This window comes from Bactrocera latifrons, unplaced genomic scaffold, assembly GCF_001853355.1.
Source record: "Bactrocera latifrons isolate USDA-ARS-PBARC rearing strain unplaced genomic scaffold, ASM185335v1 scaffold_362, whole genome shotgun sequence".
NCBI lineage: Eukaryota > Metazoa > Arthropoda > Insecta > Diptera > Tephritidae > Bactrocera > Bactrocera latifrons.
In genome coordinates, this window is record NW_017537004.1 from 241,326 (window position 1) to 265,040 (window position 23,715).

The 23,715-nt window shown below is 33.0% G+C and overlaps 1 protein-coding gene and 1 long non-coding RNA gene across 3 annotated transcripts; one reads left to right on the top strand and one right to left on the bottom strand.

Annotated features, from left to right (window-relative positions):
- Positions 1-4,411: 4,411 nt before the first annotated feature.
- On the top strand, positions 4,412-13,879 carry LOC108971885. Its single transcript, XR_001993584.1, has 3 exons — positions 4,412-4,803; positions 11,578-11,719; positions 13,428-13,879. It is a non-coding gene; the product is annotated as an uncharacterized LOC108971885 (long non-coding RNA).
- Positions 5,843-22,838, bottom strand: LOC108971884 (tachykinin-like peptides receptor 86C). 2 transcript variants are annotated; one of them, XM_018938214.1, is made up of 10 exons: positions 22,637-22,838; positions 20,123-20,430; positions 15,997-16,142; positions 13,010-13,223; positions 12,197-12,331; positions 11,812-11,892; positions 11,660-11,746; positions 11,328-11,588; positions 11,152-11,267; positions 5,843-6,923 (listed from the first exon to the last, which is right to left on the bottom strand). In XM_018938214.1, exons 2-10 carry the CDS (start codon positions 20,302-20,304, stop codon positions 6,640-6,642), a joined length of 1,506 nt encoding a protein of 501 aa, XP_018793759.1. In that variant the 5' UTR covers positions 20,305-20,430; positions 22,637-22,838; the 3' UTR covers positions 5,843-6,639. The 2 variants fall into 2 exon arrangements, with proteins under 2 accessions (XP_018793759.1, XP_018793760.1); XM_018938215.1 differs by lacking the exons at positions 20,123-20,430; positions 22,637-22,838 and adding an exon at positions 16,534-16,558.
- Between the last annotated feature and the right edge of the window lie 877 nt (positions 22,839-23,715).

Here is a 23,715-nt window from a genome sequence, read left to right on the forward strand (position 1 = left end):
AAAATAAATGCACCTGTGAAGGGTATATTAGCTTCGGTGCAGCCGAAGTTAACGTTTTATCTTGTTTTGTTTTCGGATCGTTGTACTCGTTATCGAATACACACTTTCGAAATTTGAAATTACCTCATTCGATAACGTGTTCTCATTCGTACGAAAGAATAGCAATGCTACCGAATTGTTGCTACGCTATTGTTGACAACAATTGAAACTTTTGAAATGTAGTGCCAAAAGAAGTTTTAAATTAGTTGGTAGAGAYAATCATTAACAGCGAGAAAGAAGATGAAGATCCGACACCATATACCAGTCGCATTGCTGCAAAATCAACTAAAACGAAGCTCGCTGTCAAAAGCGAAAGCTTTCTCTTTTAAAATCCAATTTGCGCTCATATGAACCCAGCGGGATAATRGTTCATCGCTTACATTTTTCTTTGATGAAAGCTTCGAAGATAATTCTATGTAGAATTCTTCGATACCAGGTAATGCATAAAAGGAAGCAATGCNTCGCTTACATTTTTCTTTGATGAAAGCTTCGAAGATAATTCTATGTAGAATTCTTCGATACCAGGTAATGCATAAAAGGAAGCAATGCGGCTAAATTCTACTGTGTTCATATTTACAATCAAATTGTTGGAATAAAATTTATAAGTAAATTTGTTCATTATTTCGTTAAATCGTCAAGCAAGTTGGTTGTTTTCAAAATTTCCCTTTTATATTATATATAAATACTTATTTTAATAATGAAATACATGCATGCACTTTTATAAATAAAGCAAAATTAATATGAATTTGTTTCTATGTATTCTACTAATGACCTTGGCATAGAAGAATTCTCCGTTATCTTTGGCATCGAAGCATTCTTCGTCCCTATGGTAAGCGAAAGGAGTGATCTGTTACTTGTTGTAGGACATCGCCGTGTTAATTTTCATCTGTCGGAGTAAGCGATACAATCATGCTGCACCGTTTACCTTGCTCGCTTACCAATGTCTACCATTTCCCGCTGGGAAGTAACGCAAACCCATATCAATAAAAATTTTGAGAAATTAATTGCTTTTAAGGAGAGAAAATAAAATAAGGGGAGATTAAAACTCAAGAACTTGATGCTTTAAAGAGAAGAGTTTAGAAATAAGCTTCAATATTTACGATATGTTAATTCCAAGTTCCTGTTTTTATTGAAAATATATTTGAAAATATTAATACGCTAAGGATAATTTTTTTATCTGCAAAAACAAAATTTAATAAATCTCTATATAAAMGTTAAATATTTACGTTCAATTCCAATTCAAATATTTTTTTTGTTCCGCATTTCATGTTATTCATAAGRGGAAGTAATTTCATAAAATTTCAATTTGTTTCGTATCGAGTGCGGCCGATCTGGACACTCGAAATGTTTCGAAATTTCACTCGATATGATAGCTTGCTCGCTCATGACCGCCGCGATTCGGGCCCATTTACTAACCCCGCCCAATACCCATATCTCGCACTAAAACTGCGAAAAATTAATAAATAAATGCGAAGGAACTTTACAATTTTTCATGAAATAAGCGAAATTGGGGTATAACCTCGCCTATTTTTCATATGTATATCTTAATTTTAAATCCTATGTGATTTTTAACTTTACATCGAGAGCCAATGACGTTATTGAAATAAAACTTTGCGTGAAAAGTSGTCTTAAAGTACGCTATCTCACGTCCAAAAAGAGTCGAATCAAACTAAAATTCTTCAAATCATGTATGAAATATAATAACTTTCGTGATTTTTAAGCTCAATAGTATTAAGTTATAATTAATCTCTACTACAATTAAATCTAATGCAGATGGTTTGAAATTGAATATGTTAACACGTTACGTTTTGTATAAAATAATTGAACTCGAAATTTTTTTTCCTCATATTTGTAATATCCTAATTTTTCTTTAACACGAGAAAACCAATAAGTAAAGCTTTCATTTAATRACGATGGAGCAGACGTTCCATTGACCGACTAGGAAGAAGTTCGGAGAAGCGGCGGGGGCCGATGGATTGCTGGCCGCGCTATTCAAAYACGGCGGCGAAAAACTGATAACAAGCATGCATCAGCTTCTTTGTAAAATATGGTCGGACGAAAGCATGCCCAACGATTGGAATTTAAGTGCGCTATGCCCAATCAACAAAAAGGGAGACCCCACAATCTGCGCCAACTACCGTGGGATAAGCCTCCTCAACATTGCATATAAGGTTCTATCGAGCGCATTGTGTAAAAGATTAAAGCCCACCGTCAACAAACTGATTGGACCTTATCAGTGTGGCTTCAGACCTGGAAAATCAACAACCGAATAGATATTCACCATTAGCCAAATCTTGGAAAAGACCCGTGAAAGGAGAATCGACACTCACCACCTCTTCGTCGATTTCAAAGCTGCTCTCTACAGCTGCGATGTCTGAATCTGGTATTTCCGCAAAACTAATATGGCTGTGTAAACTGACGTTGAGCAACGCCAAAAGCTTCGTCACAATCGGAAAGGACCTCTCCGAGCCGTTCGATACCAAACGAAGTCTCAGACAAGGCGATTCCCTATAGTGTGACTTCTTCAACCTTCTTCTGGAGAAAATAGTTCGATATTGATATCATCGGCCTCAGCACYCGCGCCGTTAGTTCTGCTTTCTCCAGACTGGATAAGGAAGCAAAACAAACAATATCTCCTGTCATCAAACAAACAGTCGTCGTACTCGCGACTAGGCTCTCACGTCACTGTTGACAGTCATAACTTTGAAGTCGTAGATAATTTCGTCTATCTTGAAACCAGCGTAAACACCACCAACAATGTCAGCTTGGAAATCCAAGGCAGGATAACTCTTGCCAACAGGTGCTACTTCGGACTGAGTAGGAAATTGAGAAGCAAAGCCCTCTCTCGACGAACAAAAACCAAACTCTATAAGTCACTCATAAYTCCCGTCCTGCTATATGGTGCAGAGGCCTGGAGGATGACAACAACTGATGAGTCGACGTTGCGAGTTTTCGAGAGAAAAGTTCTGCGAAAGATTTATGGTCCTTTGCGCGTTGGCCACGGCGAATATCGCATTCGATGGAACGATGAGCTGTACGAGATATATGACGCCATTGACATACTTCAGCGAATKAAAAGACGGAGGCTACGCTGTCTAGGTCATGTTGTCCGAATGGATGAAAACACTCCAGCTCTGAAAGTATTCGACGCTGTACCCGCCGGAGGAAGCAGAGAAAGAGAAAACCTCCACTCCGTTGGAAGGACCAGGTGGAGAAGGACCTGGCTACGCTTGGAATATCTAATTGGCGCCACGTAGMGAAAAGAAGAAACGACTTGCACACTCGGCTATAATCGCGTTAGCGGTGTCTATGCCAATTAAGAAGAAAAAGAAAGCTTTCCGTTTAAACGACTGCATTGAACTGTGGCAGAGAACCGCAAACCCTGAAAACAAGAAAAACTTGTATAAAGTACTTGACATGGAACCACCAATAACAATTATAGTAATTATATCAGTTAAGCGACATTTGTTAATCTGAAGTTATTGAAGTGAGCGGGAACTTCAATACTAAAATGTCATTTTAAATACCTACAATACATGTAAGCAGATAGAAGTATAAAGGCTTTTATGTTTGTTATGCAAAGAAAGAGATTTAAATCTGCGACGTTGGTATCTCAGATTTTGGTATTAAAGCATTTGACTTAAGCTCCTTTCTTTTAAAAATTTAAATTTTTTCACATATAGTAAAAAAGAATTTGAGGATAAGGCTGGTTTGATTAAAAATGTTAACATACGATCTAAGGTTTTGCCCATCCCTGACCATGAGGAAGAAGTGGGGGTAGATGACAAAATAGGAGAAATTACCAAACCAAAYCTTGTATGTATGTATATGTTTTTGTAATAAATAATGGTTTTGTAACAATGAGCGGCTTACAACCACAATGTTTATCTTCTATTCATTTTGATTGAGAAATATGAGAATTTCATGCTCGCATAKCTTCCACCTGTCAGTGAGTGCGCAGTTAATCCGCTGCCGTCTGTCAAGGCGATTACGGCACGTTTGCCAAAATTGGATTTTTTCCGCAGAAACGAGTCTGTTCTCTTAAAGAGATTCATAATTAAATTTTAGTTTTGATGTTTTTCATTATGAAAAATTATAACTGAAAATCTAGATGTGTGCAAAACCGGTATACAAATTGAGTATTGGCAACCTTGATCAAATGTGATCAYAAGAGAACAACTACAACTACATTGTCAATACGRAAGGGCGGAAAGGAATTCACTAGTTGCACTATTAGCACAGATGTGGCCAGAGTTTAGTATTTCCAATGGTAATGTTTTACTTTCCATGGCGGAATAAACAGCAAAACCTCATTGAAAACTATGATGAACAGACATGACATGAGCCAACAGAGCGTTGGCGAATAGAGGAAAATCAAAAAAAAAATGTCACTTTTTTGAGCACCGGTTACTTGAAAATGTCGTATAAAGTCTTTATAATGAAATAGATTCAGAAGAAAGAGCACAAAATAACTTATACAATAGAAAGAAATAAACCTAAAATAAATTTGTTACATGGTGACGATTAAACAAATAATGGCACTCAATTAAATTTCAATATTGACGTATAAAAGTCAAAGCCTCAATATAAAGCAAAGAACTTCACATATTTGATGAACCAGCTAACAACAAGTCGCCCATTTTATGAGTTCTTTAGGATGGTGCAGGTGTAGGAAAGAGTCGTTTGATATCAGCAATAATCATATGCAGATTTTAACCAACATTACAATTCTACACCTGGAGCAGACATCAGCATTCAGAACAGGTAGATTTACACATTTCCCAATTTTCTCTTTACATGTTAGTCAGTTTAATAGTTGTTTGGGGTCACTTAGCAATGTCATAATTGATTCGAGATTAAAAACATTTACAAAACAGATACATATAGCACTTTAGTTGGAYCCTCTTTGAGGGAGTTATTTAAATATTTTGAATTACAAATAATGAGGCAAGGAGAGGATCATGCTTTTGCTAGTGACATTTGATATATTACTAATTGAAAATGGAGTAGTTAATTTCCAGAAAGTTCCCGATGGAGCCATACATTTATCTTGGTCTAATGAAGAGATGTGTATATTTTGGAAAAAGTTAAACATTTCAAAACTTCTGAAACTCGTGGATTTCTCTATAAATTGAAACTAAAACCTCCGCCAAATGTATGATTACAGTGAATATGTATAAACACGTCTGATGGGTTGGTCAATGGGTCAAGTGGACAACTTATGCAAATTTTTTTGCATTGATATTTTCCATCAACTTTGGSAATTATATTCTTCGAATCTTCTGTTAGTTTGATAGCGTGTTCAAAAAAGCTTCATCTTTTAGAAAGTTCCTGTACCGCAATTGAATATACATATGACATATGTATGTATGTTGCTTTCAGTCGAGCTACACTGCAGATGGCTTCTTTGTTAACGGAATTTTTAGTCCTCTTGACAAATTTTCTCAATCGGATCCTGTATTTAGGGAATTTATGAAATTGAGCACAATTATAACTCTGACAACAAGCTTCACTTTTATGATTGCCCGAACATCAGGACATTAAATTTTATTCCATAATGGTCAGAGTCTTCACGGTCACATTATAATTCAGACATCTTACGTTTTCTCCAATTAAAGAACTGAGGACAGATAGCAGGGAAACAAGCAACAGAAATATGCTTATATAATGTATGAAATAACTGAGAAAACACACAGGATATTAATTATTATTAAATATAAATCATATTAATATTATCTTCATTGAGATTAGTAAAACAATCCTGATATAGTATATGAAATTTCAAATARAAAACTGCCCTCACTCACTCACTACCCTGCTGTATTTATTTAAATAGTTTTCGCACTATTTTTCAACATATCCGTGTATCGGTATATGGGGAGTGGTTATGATCCAATTTAATTCTTTTCACTTTATGAAGGTGTACTATGTAGAAAGACTTGCTCATAATACATTTGGTCGCTTTAGCTTCAATGTGTGGCGTGTGTGATATGTACTCACAATCTATTAAGGAGTGTTTCACGGCCATATCTTTACTTTTTTAATCAATTAATAATAATTTTAATCAATATTTTTCAATACTTCGATACCCTCTACCAAATATGAGTTTTTACATTGGTTTGCGGATACGTTATAAGTTATAACACTTTATAAATTTTAGATAAACGACATCCGCGCAGCCAATGAATAMATGTAGAAAATTTCATCAAGTAATCTCAATTTCTATCTACACTATCATCATCTCATCATCCTGATCATATTAATATGCTTATATACATCTCTATTAGTTTAAGGTGTTACAAATAACCGTTAGGTGAACAAGAGTATAACTCGGTGGCAACATGCGTGAGTATAAATAAGTATGTACCTCCAAAACAAGCTAAAAATGTTGAATACTTGCAGTACCAACATGTAATTTGATATAATTGCAGTTAATTAAATCTATAAAGATATTTTTAAAGCTCAATAATCTAACTATTTACATAATGAGTTAATTAGGTCGTTCTGCAAAAGTTTGTTACGTATTCCATATGAATTACCTAATTTAAGGTATTTATAAATTCACACATAGGTATTTATTTCTTATGCTTAAATTTACAATCAAAGAGTGTCTTTTCCATCCTTTCCATTCTTTCCCTGAATATCTTTACCATATTTATTGTCCTCGTCACAGGAAATACATTTTATTATAATTCGTTGCTGATCAGTTCCGCTTTTGGTTGAAATATAAACTGGAGAACTATCACTTTTGACTTTCTCTTGTATGCAGTCCACAACGACTTTATTCGGAGTTCTATCCATGGTGATTCTCTCTCGAAGTGAAGTTTGCGCCACCTGTATTTGTGTTTCCATTGTACTACGTTTCCAAATATTTTTGCCCTCTACTAAAGTAAAAATAAGATGTAAAAGTACGCATATTAGGTATTGATTTAAAATTATAATGCAGGCATAACATTAGCAACAATAAAATTAAAATGTTGTAAAAGTTTAACTAATTTTTTTATACTCTTGCAACCTGTTGCTAAAGGGTATATTATTTTTGTTCACTTAACGGTTGTACGTATCACCTAAAACTAAGCGAGATAGATAGGGTTACATACAGTGTCGGACAAAACTCATTGGACTAACTCGAGTCTCACACATATTCCGTCATAATTTTTTACATGGATGCATTAGAAGAATAATTTTTTTTTTGCAAAAGAAAGATCGCATATTCTAYATTAAAAAACAATTCAATTTTATTTTTCAACTTTTGTGTACAWTTTTTAACTTAAACCAGAAGGGAAAAAAGTAAAAAACTCGCGCCACRTAACTTATTGGACTACACTTTGATTGCCGAAATAAGCATTTCCAATGAATTAATTTACCGTTATTTGTCAGAAAAAGAGTTTTGCAGGTGTTTAGAATTTCAAATCGTAGATCAGACTTATTCGAATTGTTTGCTTTAATGAGAACGTGTGTGTTGTGAAATATTTAAACTTTTTACGAATAAAGCTACCAAAAATCGTTTTAGTTAAAAATGGTTGGAAAAACACATTCAACTGAACTTAAGTTATTAATTGTAAGCGAATTCGCAAAAAGTGTGCAGCAAAAGGAGCTTTGCAAAAAATATTCTCTTGGGAAATCAACTATTTCTGCTATTTTACGCAAGCACAAAACTGATGGAACCGTGAAAAAACTTAATATTGGAGGACGTCCTAGACTCACTTCGGTAAAGGAAGACTTGAGAATAGTGCGCGAATTTAAAAAGATCCAAAGATGTCTGCAAAACACCTTGTAGATAGCTTACAACTAACTGTGAGTGTGCGTAGAGTACAACGACGCGCCGTTAATGCTGGTCTATTCAGTTTCCGTGCTGCGAAAAAACCATATATTTCCAAAAAAAAAAAAAATCGAAAAGCACGTCTGTGGAGCAATGGAAGGCGGTATTGTATTCAGATGAGTCCAAATTTAATTTGCAGCACTCAGATGGAATTACACGTGTACGAAGACCAACAGGAAAGCGTTTAGACCGTCGATATTTGCAGGGTACCGTAAAGCATGGTGGGGGTAACATTATGGTGTGGGGACTGTCTCTTATACACATCTAGATGTGTATAAGAGACAGGTGTGCGTAGAGTACAACGACGCGCCGTTAATGCTGGTCTATTCAGTTTCCGTGCTGCGAAAAAACCATATATTTCCAAAAAAATCGAATAGAACGTTTGGAATTTGCAAAACTGCACATCAATTGGTCTGTGGAGCAATGGAAGTCGGTATTGTATTCAGATGAGTCCAAATTTAATTTGCAGAACTCAGATGGAATTGAACAGGAAAGCGTTTAGACCGTCGATATTTGCAGGGTACCGTAAAGCATGGTGGGGGTAACATTATGGCTGTCTCTTATACACATCTAGATGTGTATAAGAGACAGTTGTTTTTTAATATAGAATATGCGGTCTTTATTTTGCTAAAAAAAATTATCCTTCTAATGCATCTGTGTAAAAAGTTATGACAGAATATGCCTGAGACTCGATTTAGTCCAATGAGTTTTGTCCGACACTGTATGTATATATAAATGAACAGGATGACGAGAAAAGTTGAAATCGGGGTGAATTACTGTCTGTCCGTCTGTCCGTCCGTCCATCGCAGTAGTAAGAGGCACCTGTGGCAAAAACTTTTGTAAAATTTAAAAAGTGTAAATAAATTTAATATCCATATCACCTAAACCACTAAATCTACAACAACCAAATTTACCCAGCTTAAAAATTATAAAAACTCCTACCGTCAGTTTATTGTATGTTAATAAATGTATGTATAACGGTACTGTTAGAAACTACTAAAATTAACGTCTGAGATGATACGAGAAGGCTTTATGGGAGAAGGGATAAAAACTGGACGATGGGCATGGTACCGCTCACTTTTTGGTGAAATCACYACTATCGGCATCCAGCGGACCGATTTCGATTAAATTTAGTATGTGACATTCTTCTCATATTCCGACATCACAGTGTAAAAATGGGCAAAATCGGATTGCAACCACGCCCACTTCCCATATAACACAGTTTTAAAATCGATTTGATTCTTTTACTTTCTAGTGTACTAAAGTTAATGTAACAGTAGACAAATTTTCACTAATAATTTATTTAAAATATGCCACCTTATGGCAAAAAACTGCGCAAAACTTACCAAAACGGTTCAAGCCCCTATTTACTGAGTATGTAGACCCCAATATATATAGTTTGATCGAAATTTTCGGTCAATGTCATTCAGAGAGAATCCTTTCCTATCAATAGCATCTCTGTATGGGGTTGAATGGGCTGAATCGGGTCAATACTTTTGTCTAAATGACTCTCAGTCTACACCGTCATGAAACACAGCTACATCACATTTCAACACCCCACATTGGCAGACAAAATCATCATAAACAAACAGCACACCTCACTKACCACTCACCTTCCATATCACCCCAATACACCCAAACATGACACCACACTACCAACTAGAACACAACTTTCAAAAAAAAAATGGACGGACAACTCCAGCCGCACTTCACTTCACTCTTTGCTTCCGTATGAGTCGACACTCCAAGCACTTGCGCATAAGCTTTCGCAGCATCTTTTTTCCCTTTTTTCGCTTCCACGTCCATCATCGTACGTTGATTCCGCCGCCGAGTTCGGTATTCGATCAGTATATAACGTTTTGAAAATATTCCGAAATAAAATAGAATAAAAAAAAAATGTACAAATCCAAAAAAAAAAAAAAAAATAAGCCTTGTGCTGTGCGTTATTTCGTTTATAACAAAACTATCAAGTGAGTTTCGGAAACAAAAGGTGAGTTCGCTAGTTACGATTACAACTTTCTTGAGCCCCCATATGCCTAATAAAAAGATTTTCGAACTTCCGGATGACTTTATGCTGCATATACCGGCTAATATTTGTGTGATTTCAATGAAAATTACTAAGCGTGTTTACTCATAACAGTACATCTTTGTCTCTGAAATAAATGAAATTAGTCGGCTTAACCTCGCCCCCATATAACTAATATCAGGATTTTCGAGAATCCGRATGACTTTACTCCATATGATTGGTGACTGTATGTGTGGTACCTTAATGAAACCCAGGGAACATTTTTAWGGTATGTTACATAATAAGAGTTAATAGATAAAATTGGAACGATACTGCACCAACTCCCATATTCTACGTATTATGATTTTCGTTTTTTAACAAATCTTATGTCAAATTTTTCGGTCACTGTATGAGTTTATATAGTAAATGTTAATTGCTCAGATTTAGATTCTGTACCTCTGGTTGACATATTGCACCTTAAGATATATCTCTGGCTTTGATTTCTGCAAGTTGCAAGAGTATAAAATGTTCGGTTGCACCCCAAGTTAGCCCTTCCTTACTTGTTTTAATTAACACCCAATTTAGGGTCATAMAATTATTATTCAATTGGTAGATTTTTCAAATCCCGTAACAGTTGCACTGGAAATGAATAAGTTATAATAAGGAAGAATAACCTGGGGACTGGACGTTAGGTGCAATTCATAAGAGTTGGCGAATACTGTTTTTACARGAATATTCATAACCGATTTTAACAATAGGCATGAAATGGTTATGTGATTTAAAAACGGTAAAACGATCCAACAAATACGAAAACATTAACTTAAAAGGTCATTTATGCGACCAAGAGAAAATATGTACCTATACGTTTTTGCCAAAAAAAAAGTTTGGTAATAAGTTAGGTTTATCTTAGTAAATCTATATGAATATATCAAAGTCGTGTTAGTTACACTGTTTATAATTCAAGAACGGCTAAACTGCTTTGAAAATTGACAAATTGGGCATAAAGTCTGCTAAGTTAGGTATGAGGGGGATGCATTGCCCTGTTTTTACATATTTTAAGCATTATTATCGGCAAATGATTTTCTCTAAAATTGAAATAACATACATCCTTCCGGACAACCCGGAATTGAACTCGTCTCGTCATCCTGAACATTTGTGTACGTACATATATACATATATGTACATATGTAATTCCATATCTAACCCGATTAGTTTAAGATATTACGAATAAAACCTCAATGCTCTAAAGCAGCATGTTGCAAGAGTATAAAAAGTTATTATGTACCTTTAATAGATTTTTGAAAACTGTTTTTATTTGCAATTAAATTTGGGGAATCCGTCTTGTGATTGACTGCACCATAGCAACAACAACATATGATCCTTTGAAAGTACAATCGAAATCTAAAAATCAAAAACAACACCGTTAATAATAAATTGAAGTATAGCTATAAATCTTGTTACCTTTTGTTCATCCAATAGTATATTATAGGATTTACCATGGCATTTGACATAGCTAACCAGTAGAACCCCAAGTACATATGTTGTACGTATTTGGCGGATGTGATATCGTTGTTGTGATAAGCATAGATGAAAAACATATGATATGGCAACCAGCATATTGCAAATATTAGAACGATGGCAATAAACATCCGTACCACTTTTCTTTTCGACTTCATCGACTCCATTTGACGATCAATATTTTCTCCAATAGAACGGCTTCCCCTAAAATAATACGGATGGTTACATTGGATTGAAACACAGATATGCAATTATCGCAAGGAATGTTTGAATACCAGAGAACGCGACCCATTAAGGTGTAGCATATTAGCATGACAACCATTGGAATACCATAGGTGAGTATGAGGATTATGATGTTGTAACTGCATTTCAAAAATATTTAGCTTCTTAAACTGATATATACAAATTAGTCAAATTTAATACATACGCATAATCTGATATCGATGTTGGATAGCGTCCATCTGGCCACAGCATAAAGCACACAGTTCTCGATTTGCCGTTGTAGTATCTGGAAATAATCAAAACGATACGTATACAAAAAAAATTTTAAAATATTTATACTATTTTATAATAAAGTAAACTAATTTTTGAAATATTTATTTCTCTTTGAAATGGACATTGCTTCTGAGAGTTCGAAAAATGCTAACAGATTATAAGATTGTTTTGGTTGTAATTTTCGATTAACATAAAATATTTAATACAATTAATATTAGTCTATTTCTTTTCATAATTTCAGAAAAACTTCATTGTAGGTTGCTAAAAAAATACTGTTCAATGGTTCATTGTTTTGCATTTAGATATTTTAATATTACCTTTTCGTCATTGTGCTTGAGTACAGTAAGCAGGGCGCTGCTAGCAGACAACTTATAACCCATATTAGTAACAGAATGATCCGTACTTTTCGTCTTGATGTTCGTCTCTTCAAAGGGTGAACAATTGCGAAATATCTGCAAGAAAGTTTAATAAATTTATTAAAATAACAAGCACAATTTTTTATTTGTGAAGAAAGTATTATTACAATATTTCATATTAAACCTAAACCTACCAAAAACGCAACTGTAGGAAACTGTGCACATGAAAACAGCCCCATACCATGCAGCATAAACAATATGCAATATACATACAAACTTATATGTATATATGTACATATGTATTTATGTACATACATATATAGTATAATATTGSATATCCGTCATCTGGTTTTACAAAGCAAACAATTAAATTGATTTATAGATACTTTCGACATCCGCCTTTATACACAATTTTTCCCGTTTGAGATTTAATAAGGCAAAGCCCCTACAGTCTCTTGCATGGGGTTTAATAATTTTGTTCAGCTAAYGGTTTTTCTCAACAACTAAGATTTGAACTGTCGAAATGTTTGTCTATAAGTTTCTCGGTGCAAAATACATTTTGACTAGCAATTAACATATCTATGTAGGTACATACTTATATTGTAAAACTTATCATGCGGGTCCATAAGGCTTAGATCAAAAATAACAGTTCGTTGCATTTTATTGTTGAAGGAAAATGTAATTTATGGGCTAATGTGTAAATACATAAATGTATGTATGTATTCCGTTATGTTATTTAGGCATATTTGCAGTTTTAATAGTTCGGTTCCTTACCTATCCAGTGATATAGCCACAAGAGTAAATACCGACGTCGAGACAGTCACATTCGCCATGAAATTATTTATTGTGCAGTAAATAGAACCGAAGGGCCAATCCGAATTCAGCATAAAGATGAAATTGAAAACGCAATTGAGCGAGGACATTAGCAAATCGGCAATGCTCAAGTTGAGTAAAAAGTAGTTTGTAACAGTGCGCATACTGCGATGACCTTTGGTATGGATCCGTCGGTAGTATTGCGTAGTAAACAAATACAGAAATAAAACATTAAATTAACACAAGCAATAGTTCATATTTTTAACCTAATTACTGATTTATTTTTATTCTAAGCATAATTAATATACAAATTTTAGTGAATGGCACTATTTTGTTAATTAAAAAATGTGTAATTTCGGATTTTTTCTCTTTCTTATAGAATGTGGAACTCCTATATGAATTACCATAAACATTTTCAATACACGCACACTACATATACATATATATGTATTATAGTTACAAAGAGAGATTGAGAGGATATGTTTTTGTTGTAATACTGATCGTTCTTTCTAACCAAAATCGCTACTTAYGTACATATGTATATAACTTTTAAAATTATATTCCGACAAGGGAGGAACACCTTTTAAGATAACTTCGAAAGGGCGAATGAAGAGAAGTTTTCACTTGTCAACCATCACCAACAGAAGTTTGCCACGCTTGCAGAGTGAAAATTGTTCTTAGAAAACACGTTTTGATATTATTTGGAATTTGGATCGAAGACAGAAACTACGGGGTAACGCTTATCTCTTGCATTTATATAGAGAAGAATTATATGATATACAATGTTCGGTTGCATGTGTTGAATACAATGCTCGCGACAGACCTCAAACGACATCTGTCAAATATTAAAATACACACGTTCTTATGGACGAACCTATTTTGACAGCCGCACGACTGTAGGCCGACAGTTGTCGTTCTCGCTAACTTCAATTTAATCCTATATTTGCCAACGACAGTAGGACGACAATAAAGTTGACAGTAGAATGAAAGATAGAGAGATGAGGTAGAGTGGTGACGCCACTAATATGTAAAATGTAAAATTATGCACAGCTCTGCCAAACTTGACGTTATTTTACAAATAGAAGCATACAATAGCTCTGTTACATAATTTGTAATAACAATTGATAATTTGAAACGAATAAATTTACCTATTTACTTATTTTTTGCACAAAAAATTTCACTTTGAACAAAATATTAAAATTTCATTGAAGTGCAAGGTATTTGTATGGCCACAACGCTATTGTGTACATGCAAAATGGACAACTGCGTTGTTTTGCCCTCTCACAAACGTTCATGTAGTAGGATTCTGCTGCTGCAGTCTGTCGCGAGCATTGTGTTCCGCACATGATTCGTGATTGCTGAAATTGCTGTATGAGTACAAGTGTACGCAATGGCTTGTTGTTGTTTAAGTTGTGATAAACTATTCAATATAGAGAAAATACTCATATTATTTACGGACAAGAGTTTTTCTCTTCATATCTATACATATAAATCATCAGGATGAGGAAAGGAGCTGAAGTGCGCGTGACTGACTTTTTGCCGAAAATATTGGTGTATCTGTGATAATAATTTATTCTTGAGTCAAAAATGGGTTGAATCGGATCAACAATTTCCTTAGCACCTATTTTCCTAATATAAATATTTTCGACCTTCCATGATTTTGAAACGTCCAGCTGACTTTTCTCCATTTTTGAACTTTTATGTTTATATTTCTAAAATTGCTTGAAAATATGTTTTTAAGTATACTTGAACAAAGTCAAAAATTTATGAAATCAGCATTTCCATTTCTATGTCCAACGATTTTAGTTTAATTTTCGATGATGTGAAGTAAAATATAGTAATAAAGCTAAGAGATTATATGACCTTCAAAAGATAATATGATACCAAATTTGATTACAATCCATTCCCCATTTCATCGAACAATGAAGTAGATCCTTTTCTCTACATATGTATTTAATATACCAATATCTGTAGGTAGCCCGCTTTGATCCTGCGACTTGCGACAGAATGAAATGTTCAGTTACATCCGAACTTAATCCTTCCTTACTTGAATATTTATGGATTAAGATATACATACATATGTAGTTCGTTTTAGATGGTATTTTAACAATATTGCCTTGTTTTGCTTGTTGCTTGGAGATAAACATCTATATGGACAGATTCAAGCTAGATAACCGAGTGGGACAAAGTGTGTTATCTGCAAAGCTACATATCAAAATCGCATTCCTGGTGGACGGATGTGTCTTTCAAGTAGAGATCATAGAAAATTTAGAAGAATTTCTTGTTCTGACAAGAAATGTGTTCACAACGAGGAATGTACTTAGATACACAAACAGTAAGGCGGTTTTGAGAGCACTAAAGTCTCTTAGGGTTTTGTCAAAGTTAGTGAAAGTGGACAATCAACATAACATATTCCAGTCTCGGTGGCTAGACAGGCAAGTGTGACACGAATGGAATATGAGTCGAACATRCTGAATACTAAAATTTAAAAGGAATGATATAAGAACTCTACAAGGAGAGAATTAAATATTTTTTTAGGAAAATTATAGCAAATATTGGCCGAGAGTTACGTGACGAGTTGTGCAGATAAAACTTTTCGTAATGATGAACTTTATCTGGGGTGRTTCAGAGAGGAGCCAATGGAGTAGGGGCCAATGGCCCTCCTAAAGGCCACTCCACCTACCTATCTACCTACTTAGGTGGTATCCTATGATGTACTAAAATCGGTTTAGTAGATGTTGTCAAATCATAACCAGAATAAAATTTTGTTTCAATATGAGTAGTTTACATTTTCTATAGTTTTTTCTTTTCCTTCAAACTTAATAAAAGTGGTGCTATATTAGCTTGCATTTTGGTTGAGGATATRTTTATATATGTAAAAAGTGTATAACGATCATAATTTAAATATTTTTAAATCGAAATTGTGGTATCTATTATATAGGTTTTACCAGCAACAATCCACAAGACAATGCAGTTTCCGGCAATTGCCACAAACAGCATCATACCAAAGATAATCGCCCAAATAGTTTTTTGTTCCCATGGCAATTCGTACGGTCTCGTCGGTGACGGAAACAAGCATTCCGTTAAAAAGTCCCTGTGAAGAAAAATTTTTATTCATTCAAAATATTATATGTATATTCAAATCTARTTCAAACTATAATATTATAGCAAATGATAAATACTTCATTAATTTATATTTTTATACTCGCGCRACATGTTGTGTCATACTTTTTTGTTTGGTTTATCTAACCGTTATTTTAATTCTTCAAATTAAGCAAGATAGATGTAGTTACATATATATGTACATATATCCATAGTATTTTGAGAATGAGGATAAGGGTTAAATTCTGCATGTTTGTTGTCCGGCTGAATATAATCGAGTTATACCCAAGGCTACTCATTATATAACGGTTAAGATTAGAAAGAAATTAAAAGCTTCAAGGCCGCCGGTATACAAATTGGAAAATGAGCGTGACACTACTCACCTTCGGGTAAAATTCTATATCTCAGGAACTAAATAGTTTAAACATTGCACTAAGATCAGAATACAAGCACTTCTACTTTGCATATACTGCAATCCATATGATTTTCATATTCCTGTAAAATKTTGCTATAGAGTATAACAGTTTTGTCTACCTAACGGTGGTTTGTATCATCAAAAACTAATCGAGGTAGATATACAGTTATATAAATATAAATAATCAGTATGAAGGGTTGCAATCATGCGATAACTTGAATAAAACTGTGGCATCTTAATCCTTGTCTAAGGGGATGAACAAATTTTTAGCCCGCAAAATTATCAAAGATGATACGTAACTGTCGTGTTGGCTTTCATTTTTCTCTCAAACGCGTTCCCTGATTAAGTTGGTAGCTATGGAGATCACGGAATTTCGAACAGCTGATATCAGAAAACAAACAGGGACAAAATCACTGTGAAATGAAATTTCAGTAAACTGTGCGAACATAAATTTTTATGTAAATTAGTTAATTATTTTGCATTTTAACATTAATATATGCATTTTAAAAGTGTTTTATTGTTTTAAACGATTTAGCGAAAATATATATAGTATATATAAAATATACATATGTAAATTAGATTTTAAGTTATAGCAATTAAGTATATACAAATATGTATTGAATACATTTCTCTTTAATATGTGATGTTTTTTTATGAATTGTTTTATTTTTCTGTTTATTATTTATTTTAAATACTTACATTAATTATTAAAAATGTGTTTACATATCTGCGTACTTATTAGTACTAAATACCCAAAAGTTAATATWAAATGCCCAATAAAAAATGCGAGTTTTGACAGTTCTCTCTCGAATCAAAGAGTTTCGTATCATTTTATCCATGGCAGAGTGGTTGCGGCAATACTGACATTGCATACAAATTAAATAGCGGAAATTTACTTCATGTCGGAATTCTACAGTTGTGTGAAGAAAAAGAGGTAAAAATATTTTGCAGGTTTTAGAGTTTGGCATTAATTTTGTGGTTATTTATCTTTWTATTGTGGGAAAACCTGATCACTGTTAGAAAAAAATTATGTAAGTTATACTTGAATCTAAAAACAATTTTATCTAATAAGAAAACAGCACATTTTAAAACTTCACAATACCATATTGTTGTTCCTATTTTGTTCACACCAATGTACTATGTATATGTGATAAAACTGTTAATGGTGATGATGCCAATTGTGAAAATTAATTTATGTTACAATTACATATATTACCTATGTATATAAAAAAGGAAAGATACTTTTGACCATAATATATATTTTCTTTAAACATATTGCAGTTCCATGTTGATGAAAATGCGTATATAAATATATGATTTGTGATATTTTCCAGTTTGGTTATTTTAGCAAAATATTTAAAGAATTGAGGTATTTTTCCAAAATTGTTTTATTAAATTTTAAAGATCTAAGTTGCCTCTGGAATTGTATTAAATTAATAATACGCACTTTAGATAGGGAACACATATTTCAAAAAAAATAAAAAATCAAGTATGCGCGGTATGACATTATTTATTGAGAGTGGCTAAGCACACAAATAGAATACAAAGGCTAATAGGTGTATGCTGAGCGCTCATTTGTACATACATACTTATGTGTTTAAAGAAGCAGTGGTTCATAAACTGAAGTTATTATAATTTAAATGTGCAKAAATGTTATCAGCGCGTATAAACAGTGTCCAAAATTTAAAAAGAACAATTAATTCATTTAAAGTATCAATCAATAAAGTAATAGTTATAAATGTTTGTTAACCACAGTGCAACTACCCATATAAACGCACGCTCTCATGCGTAAACAAGGAGTGGTAAAATACGTTGTTCTCACTCAATTCCCCCTTCATATTTGCCCGTAATGACCCCCTCATCTAGCCACCAAAATATGCACGCGTGCCCGAACGATGCAAATGCCACTGCGTGCTAATATGCCCACCTCTGCTCTAGATGTAAGACAGATTTTGAATCACAACTCATGAAACCAGAGATAAAGAGATGTTTAACTCCTCTCTCAGTGGAAGTGAGAGAGCAATTACTAAACGTCAAAACCTACTGAACTTTGACAGCTAATCGAGTTCATTAGGTTTTGACGTTTATTAATTGGAAACGAGCGATGGCCAGAATGAAATCTTACCAAAAAAATGTGTAAACGGAGGGATTTGTTGCATCGTTCAAGACCACTTATAAAAAATGTAAAACAATGAAAATTAAATAAATTTGTGAAATTTAAAGGTATTTGATGAAACGTTTTATAATTCGAAACATCATAGTATTATTTTCAATGGAAAATGATTAAAAACATTTAATGATTGAGAGATAACAAGCTTAAATCCTTTTATTGGGCACTGAAAGGTCAAAAGTCAGTTGATCTAATGTACTTTAAAAAAATTTAAATAGTTTCTCCATATAATAAATAACCACTATATAGTAATTTTTATTCGTACTAAATGTTGGGTGTTCTAATTTAAAATGCCCAAAAATTCTTATTTTGTTCCATCTGGCCATAATGGAAAAACGCTCTCACACTGGAATAAGTTAAACATCCCTTTATTCCTGCATGAAACAATGATTTTCTAACAGTTGCTCTCGTTTATTTTTAAATCTTTATTTTCATTTTACGTTAGTAAAATCAAAAAACATGAAATAAAATAGTAGACATACATATGTATAATATCTATTAGTTTTGTAAAATAAGGATGCATCGAAGTAAAAAGAAAGAAATTTCTGAGCTTTGAAAAAACTATAGATAGACAGTAGACTTAGATATGTTTGATTTTTATCAAACCCTCAAATAATAATAGGCCACATATCCCTTTTATTAACTGGAAAAATAAATTTTATTAATAATAATAAGCTTATAATTTTTAAAATTATAAGGAATTCAAACAGCATAAAAAAAGAGTACATTCAATACTTTCATGAATAAATTCGTAATCTAGCCAACAACAAACCGATTTCATCGAAATGGTAAGTAACTGAATTTCCTTATAAGCAATTGGAGTACCATTCAAAATTAATCATCAAAACGTAGTTTCAGAAACAATGAATTCTATTACTCGYCTTGCTACAAACTATTGAATTATATCGCCTTGGCAGAGAGGCAGTGGTAGTGGTATGAAATTTTTCAAATCCATTAAAAAAATAGACATTTTGCCTTAGAGCATTTTCTGTTGCTTCCTAAATCTTCTCCGATATACTGTTAAAACTTATAAATAGAATTATACACAGTAGTCGTATAAAAATTCTAGCCAAAAAATTTTTGTAAAACTGTAATATCTCGGCCGTTTATCAACGTAGTGTACGACACTACTTTTAAAATTGCGTAAAACACATTTTATACACATATTATTAAAACTGTACTTTATAAAAAAAAAAAAAATATAATAGGTTTCAACATTTATTATTTATTCAATTCCTCTCATTATTTGGGGCGGTAACTCAGAATGCACATTCTTTTGAGTATAATTATATATGGCAGCAAAGGTTTTTTTTACACTTGTTTTATTATCTATATCTGACTTTGAATAAAATTATATAAATAAATATAGTAAATGTTATAAACTCACTTTGCGTCATTAATGTTGTCCAGGTTGTCCTTATTCTCTATTATTCCAGAAAGTAGATTGATAACTTCCGATCGATTCAGGCTGCTCAATAGAGATGAATTTACAATAGTGTTAAGTCCGAAACGCCTGACGGCGAGTATTGTACAATTCACTAGTAGTTCCGTATCCACGATTTCCGACATTTTTGACAATTAACCATACCTTTACCGCACACTAAATAATTCGCCTTTTAACTACATACATATATACATATGTACATATTTAGACATGCATATAGCCAACCGCATTTTGAAAGTTGTTTTTTTTTTCTTGTATATATGCAGAAAGACAGTTATTTGCATGTAAGGTGTAAAAGTGAATAAACAATATACAATAATAATCTAAGATAGTCTAACCTAAAGCATAAGGGCAAAGTTCAGGTGCAACCGAACATTTTATACACGTGCAACTTGCCAGAATCAAAGCCAGGGAAATGCTTAAAGGTGTAAAACGGTAACCAGTGAGTCGAAATGCAAGCAATTTCATATATGTATATAGTAAATACATATTTATATGTAACTCATACAAAACTCATGAAAAACGAAAATCTTTATATATGGTATTATTTGTACACTGGACAGTGAAAGAATCAAGTGGAATTTAAAATTGTGGTATAAGGGAAAGAGGGACAGTAGTAGTTCGTGACGTAGGAATAGTTGAAGAAGGCCACGTACTAACTTTTGCCGAAATCAGGTGGTCGGGTCCCGAGAAATGGGTTTTCAAGAAAACGTGGGCGGATCCACGCCTTTATCCAATTTTCACACCGGCTCCCATAAAGCCCTCTTAGTAGTTTTTAACAGTACCGTTATCTATCACGCTTAGTTTTAGGTGATATATACTAACCTTTCGATGAACAAAACTGTTATACTCTAGCAACAGATTGCAAGAGTATAAATATACGTTAATGTAAATACTAGGATCAATCAATCTACACTAATTACTCATTCTCGTAAAATAATCTGCGGCTAATCAGGGGAGACGGCATTGACGCGACTCCAAAAGAACTACGGTTTAAAATATTAAAGTTCATTCATTTCGATTTAGTAATCTATAGTGCAAAACTGAAAATATCACCGATTTTAATGATATTTATTTATTTTAGGCTTCTCACAAATAGAAAATTAAAATTAGGGTGGATTTCATTGTTCATATAAGTCCAACACATAAATAATATTGTTACATACTTGGGAATGATAACAAATTTAAAAATTTTTACCGCAACGCAATCTGTGTAATATCATAACCCTTTTAAAGTTCAGTATTCGTCTTAGAAATTTTAAATGATTTTACTGCATTAAGATTTCTCCCAAGTAGATAGTTCGAGTTTAGGCACTTAACGAATAATTCTCTCAATTTCTCAATTGAATTGCAGGTGTCATTGAAAGAGTGCAGTAACTTATAAAATGCAGGTCAATGCTATTATTTCTAAATGGATACACATAAGTATGTATACATACATTCGTCTATACTTCGGAAATCAAAATATGAAAACTTTTGCGTGTTTTCTTGTTTCTAATTCTCCACTAACTCTGTTTCTCACTTTTAGGTAAATTGTTACCCTGTAATATATTTTTGTTCGTTAAAAATTTGAGTTTTTCTGCCCCAACTCTCGCTATAATATAATTATAACATATATAAGGAATTATAAAAATACATATTTGTCCTATACGAAATATTGTTTAATATAACAAAACAATTGTATTGATCGGAAATTGGACTTGTATTTTTGAATTGCATATATATATGTGTATATTTGGAAGTCACATTAAAAAATTAAAATAGGCATTTYACAAAATTTTATCAAATTTTGCAAAAGCTTATGCATACATCTCACATTTTAAGTCTTCTACTGTATATTTCACCAATAAGAAAGAATTAATAACTCAAAATTAAATTCTAAGATAGAATAACAAAAGATGACAAATTTTTGTTGTAATCTTATTGTAATCTGTATTGTTTTGAACTTCATTTAATTAATTCAATGTTAGTTCACTGAACATTGACGTGAAATTTTTTTGAGCGACATTATGGCACTGTGAGCTGTTTGACACATCTATCGTTAGTCTCTTCTTCATATCTTTGACAATTTCTTACTTAGTACGTCTTCTATACATATATGTATTGTCAATAGAATGATGGTACCAAAGATGATGATTTGATGACAAAAACAGCGAGAGCAGAGCCTGCTCGCCAACATGCATTGCTCCTGAAAACCAACTTCTTAGGAATATGTATGCACAGAAATATAGCACATTTGTATATACATACATACATACATTGTATGTACATACGTGCGTGTGTACTTCAGTATTTATGTGGTMGACTGCAAAGTGCGTTGGCGTAAATTTTTAAATTTTGGCACTTTATTATTTTAAGAACTTCAACTTCGATCAAATATTAAGGCATATTTTAATGGTTTAATCACATTCTCTTTCTTATCACATTAATTAATATTTTTCCGATTTGTTACACTACCTAATAATGTTCTAAACGCATATCTATGCGTACATTTGTAAACTCATCACAGATAGCTCGTTAAAGATTTGATTATGGAATTTATTCGAAAAAAAATATAAAAAATTTGCACAATTTTTTCTTGGGCAATTAACTTTTTTGCTTAACAGCAATTAAAATTGGATAAATTCTATRCATTTTATGAATACAGCACGAACGAGTCTCTGTCAAACTTTCATTTTCTACTGAAATTCGCGAATTCGTAGTTGTGAGTTTTGCCTCTGCTAAAACCTGTGGCTACGTTAACCTTAATGGGGCTGTTTTTGAGCCACCTTTGCATGCTCATTTTTATTGTACTCTTGYATATTCACACACTCAATCTTGTATTGGCTGATTTGGTTCTCCTAAGTCGAGAGTTTGATTTTTGTAATATACAATTGCTTCAGGACACCACAAACATTTTTGTCCTTATAACTTTACTGTACTCATGCTCACATAACMTGTTGAGAGAATGTCTGGCTACTCGTTGGAAATTTTTGAACAAGCTTCCTATCTTTTTTTATAGGAACTTTTTACGGAAAAAGCTTCGCTCCAATATATTACATACCTAAGTATGTATATATATTGTGTTTTCTGCACTTACCCTTAAATTATCAACTGGTTGTTTTGTWCTTTCACAAGGATATTTATGTACGCACGTATTTGGATGTATTATTACAAATGCATATGTATATGGGTTTTCAGATACATAACTGTATATACAAATTTTAGTTTGTCATTTATGTATGTATGTGTATATTTATATATAGTATGAATATACATATATATTTCYAACAGGAGTATATTTTTTGAGTAGAGCACATGACCTTGGCTATATATTTATATTATATGTATGCGTAACTGGCGAGCTGTCTAAAATGATGAATGACCTGTAGATGATGGCAAAGGGCACACAATATGGACATAGAAACATTCGCTTATGTATTTTACATTTTTTCACAACAACAGGTGTGAAAAATATGACGTAGTACAAAGAAATGATCTTATTTGTAACTCAAGTCCAACCATCTGAGGAATACTCTGCCATATCTACCTTTAAT

What these genes read in the sequence shown, in the direction of transcription:
- LOC108971884 (XM_018938214.1), bottom strand. Translation starts at nt 20,304, where the DNA reads ATGTCGGAAATCGTGGATACGGAACTACTAGTGAATTGTACAATACTC. An exon ending in GACAACATTAATGACGCAAA is followed by an intron (nt 16,143 to 20,122) that starts GTGAGTTTATAA and finishes TTTTCTTCACAG; the next exon opens with GGACTTTTTAACGGAATGCT. An exon ending in GTGGCTATATCACTGGATAG is followed by an intron (nt 12,332 to 13,009) that starts GTAAGGAACCGA and finishes ACTTTCTTGCAG; the next exon opens with ATATTTCGCAATTGTTCACC.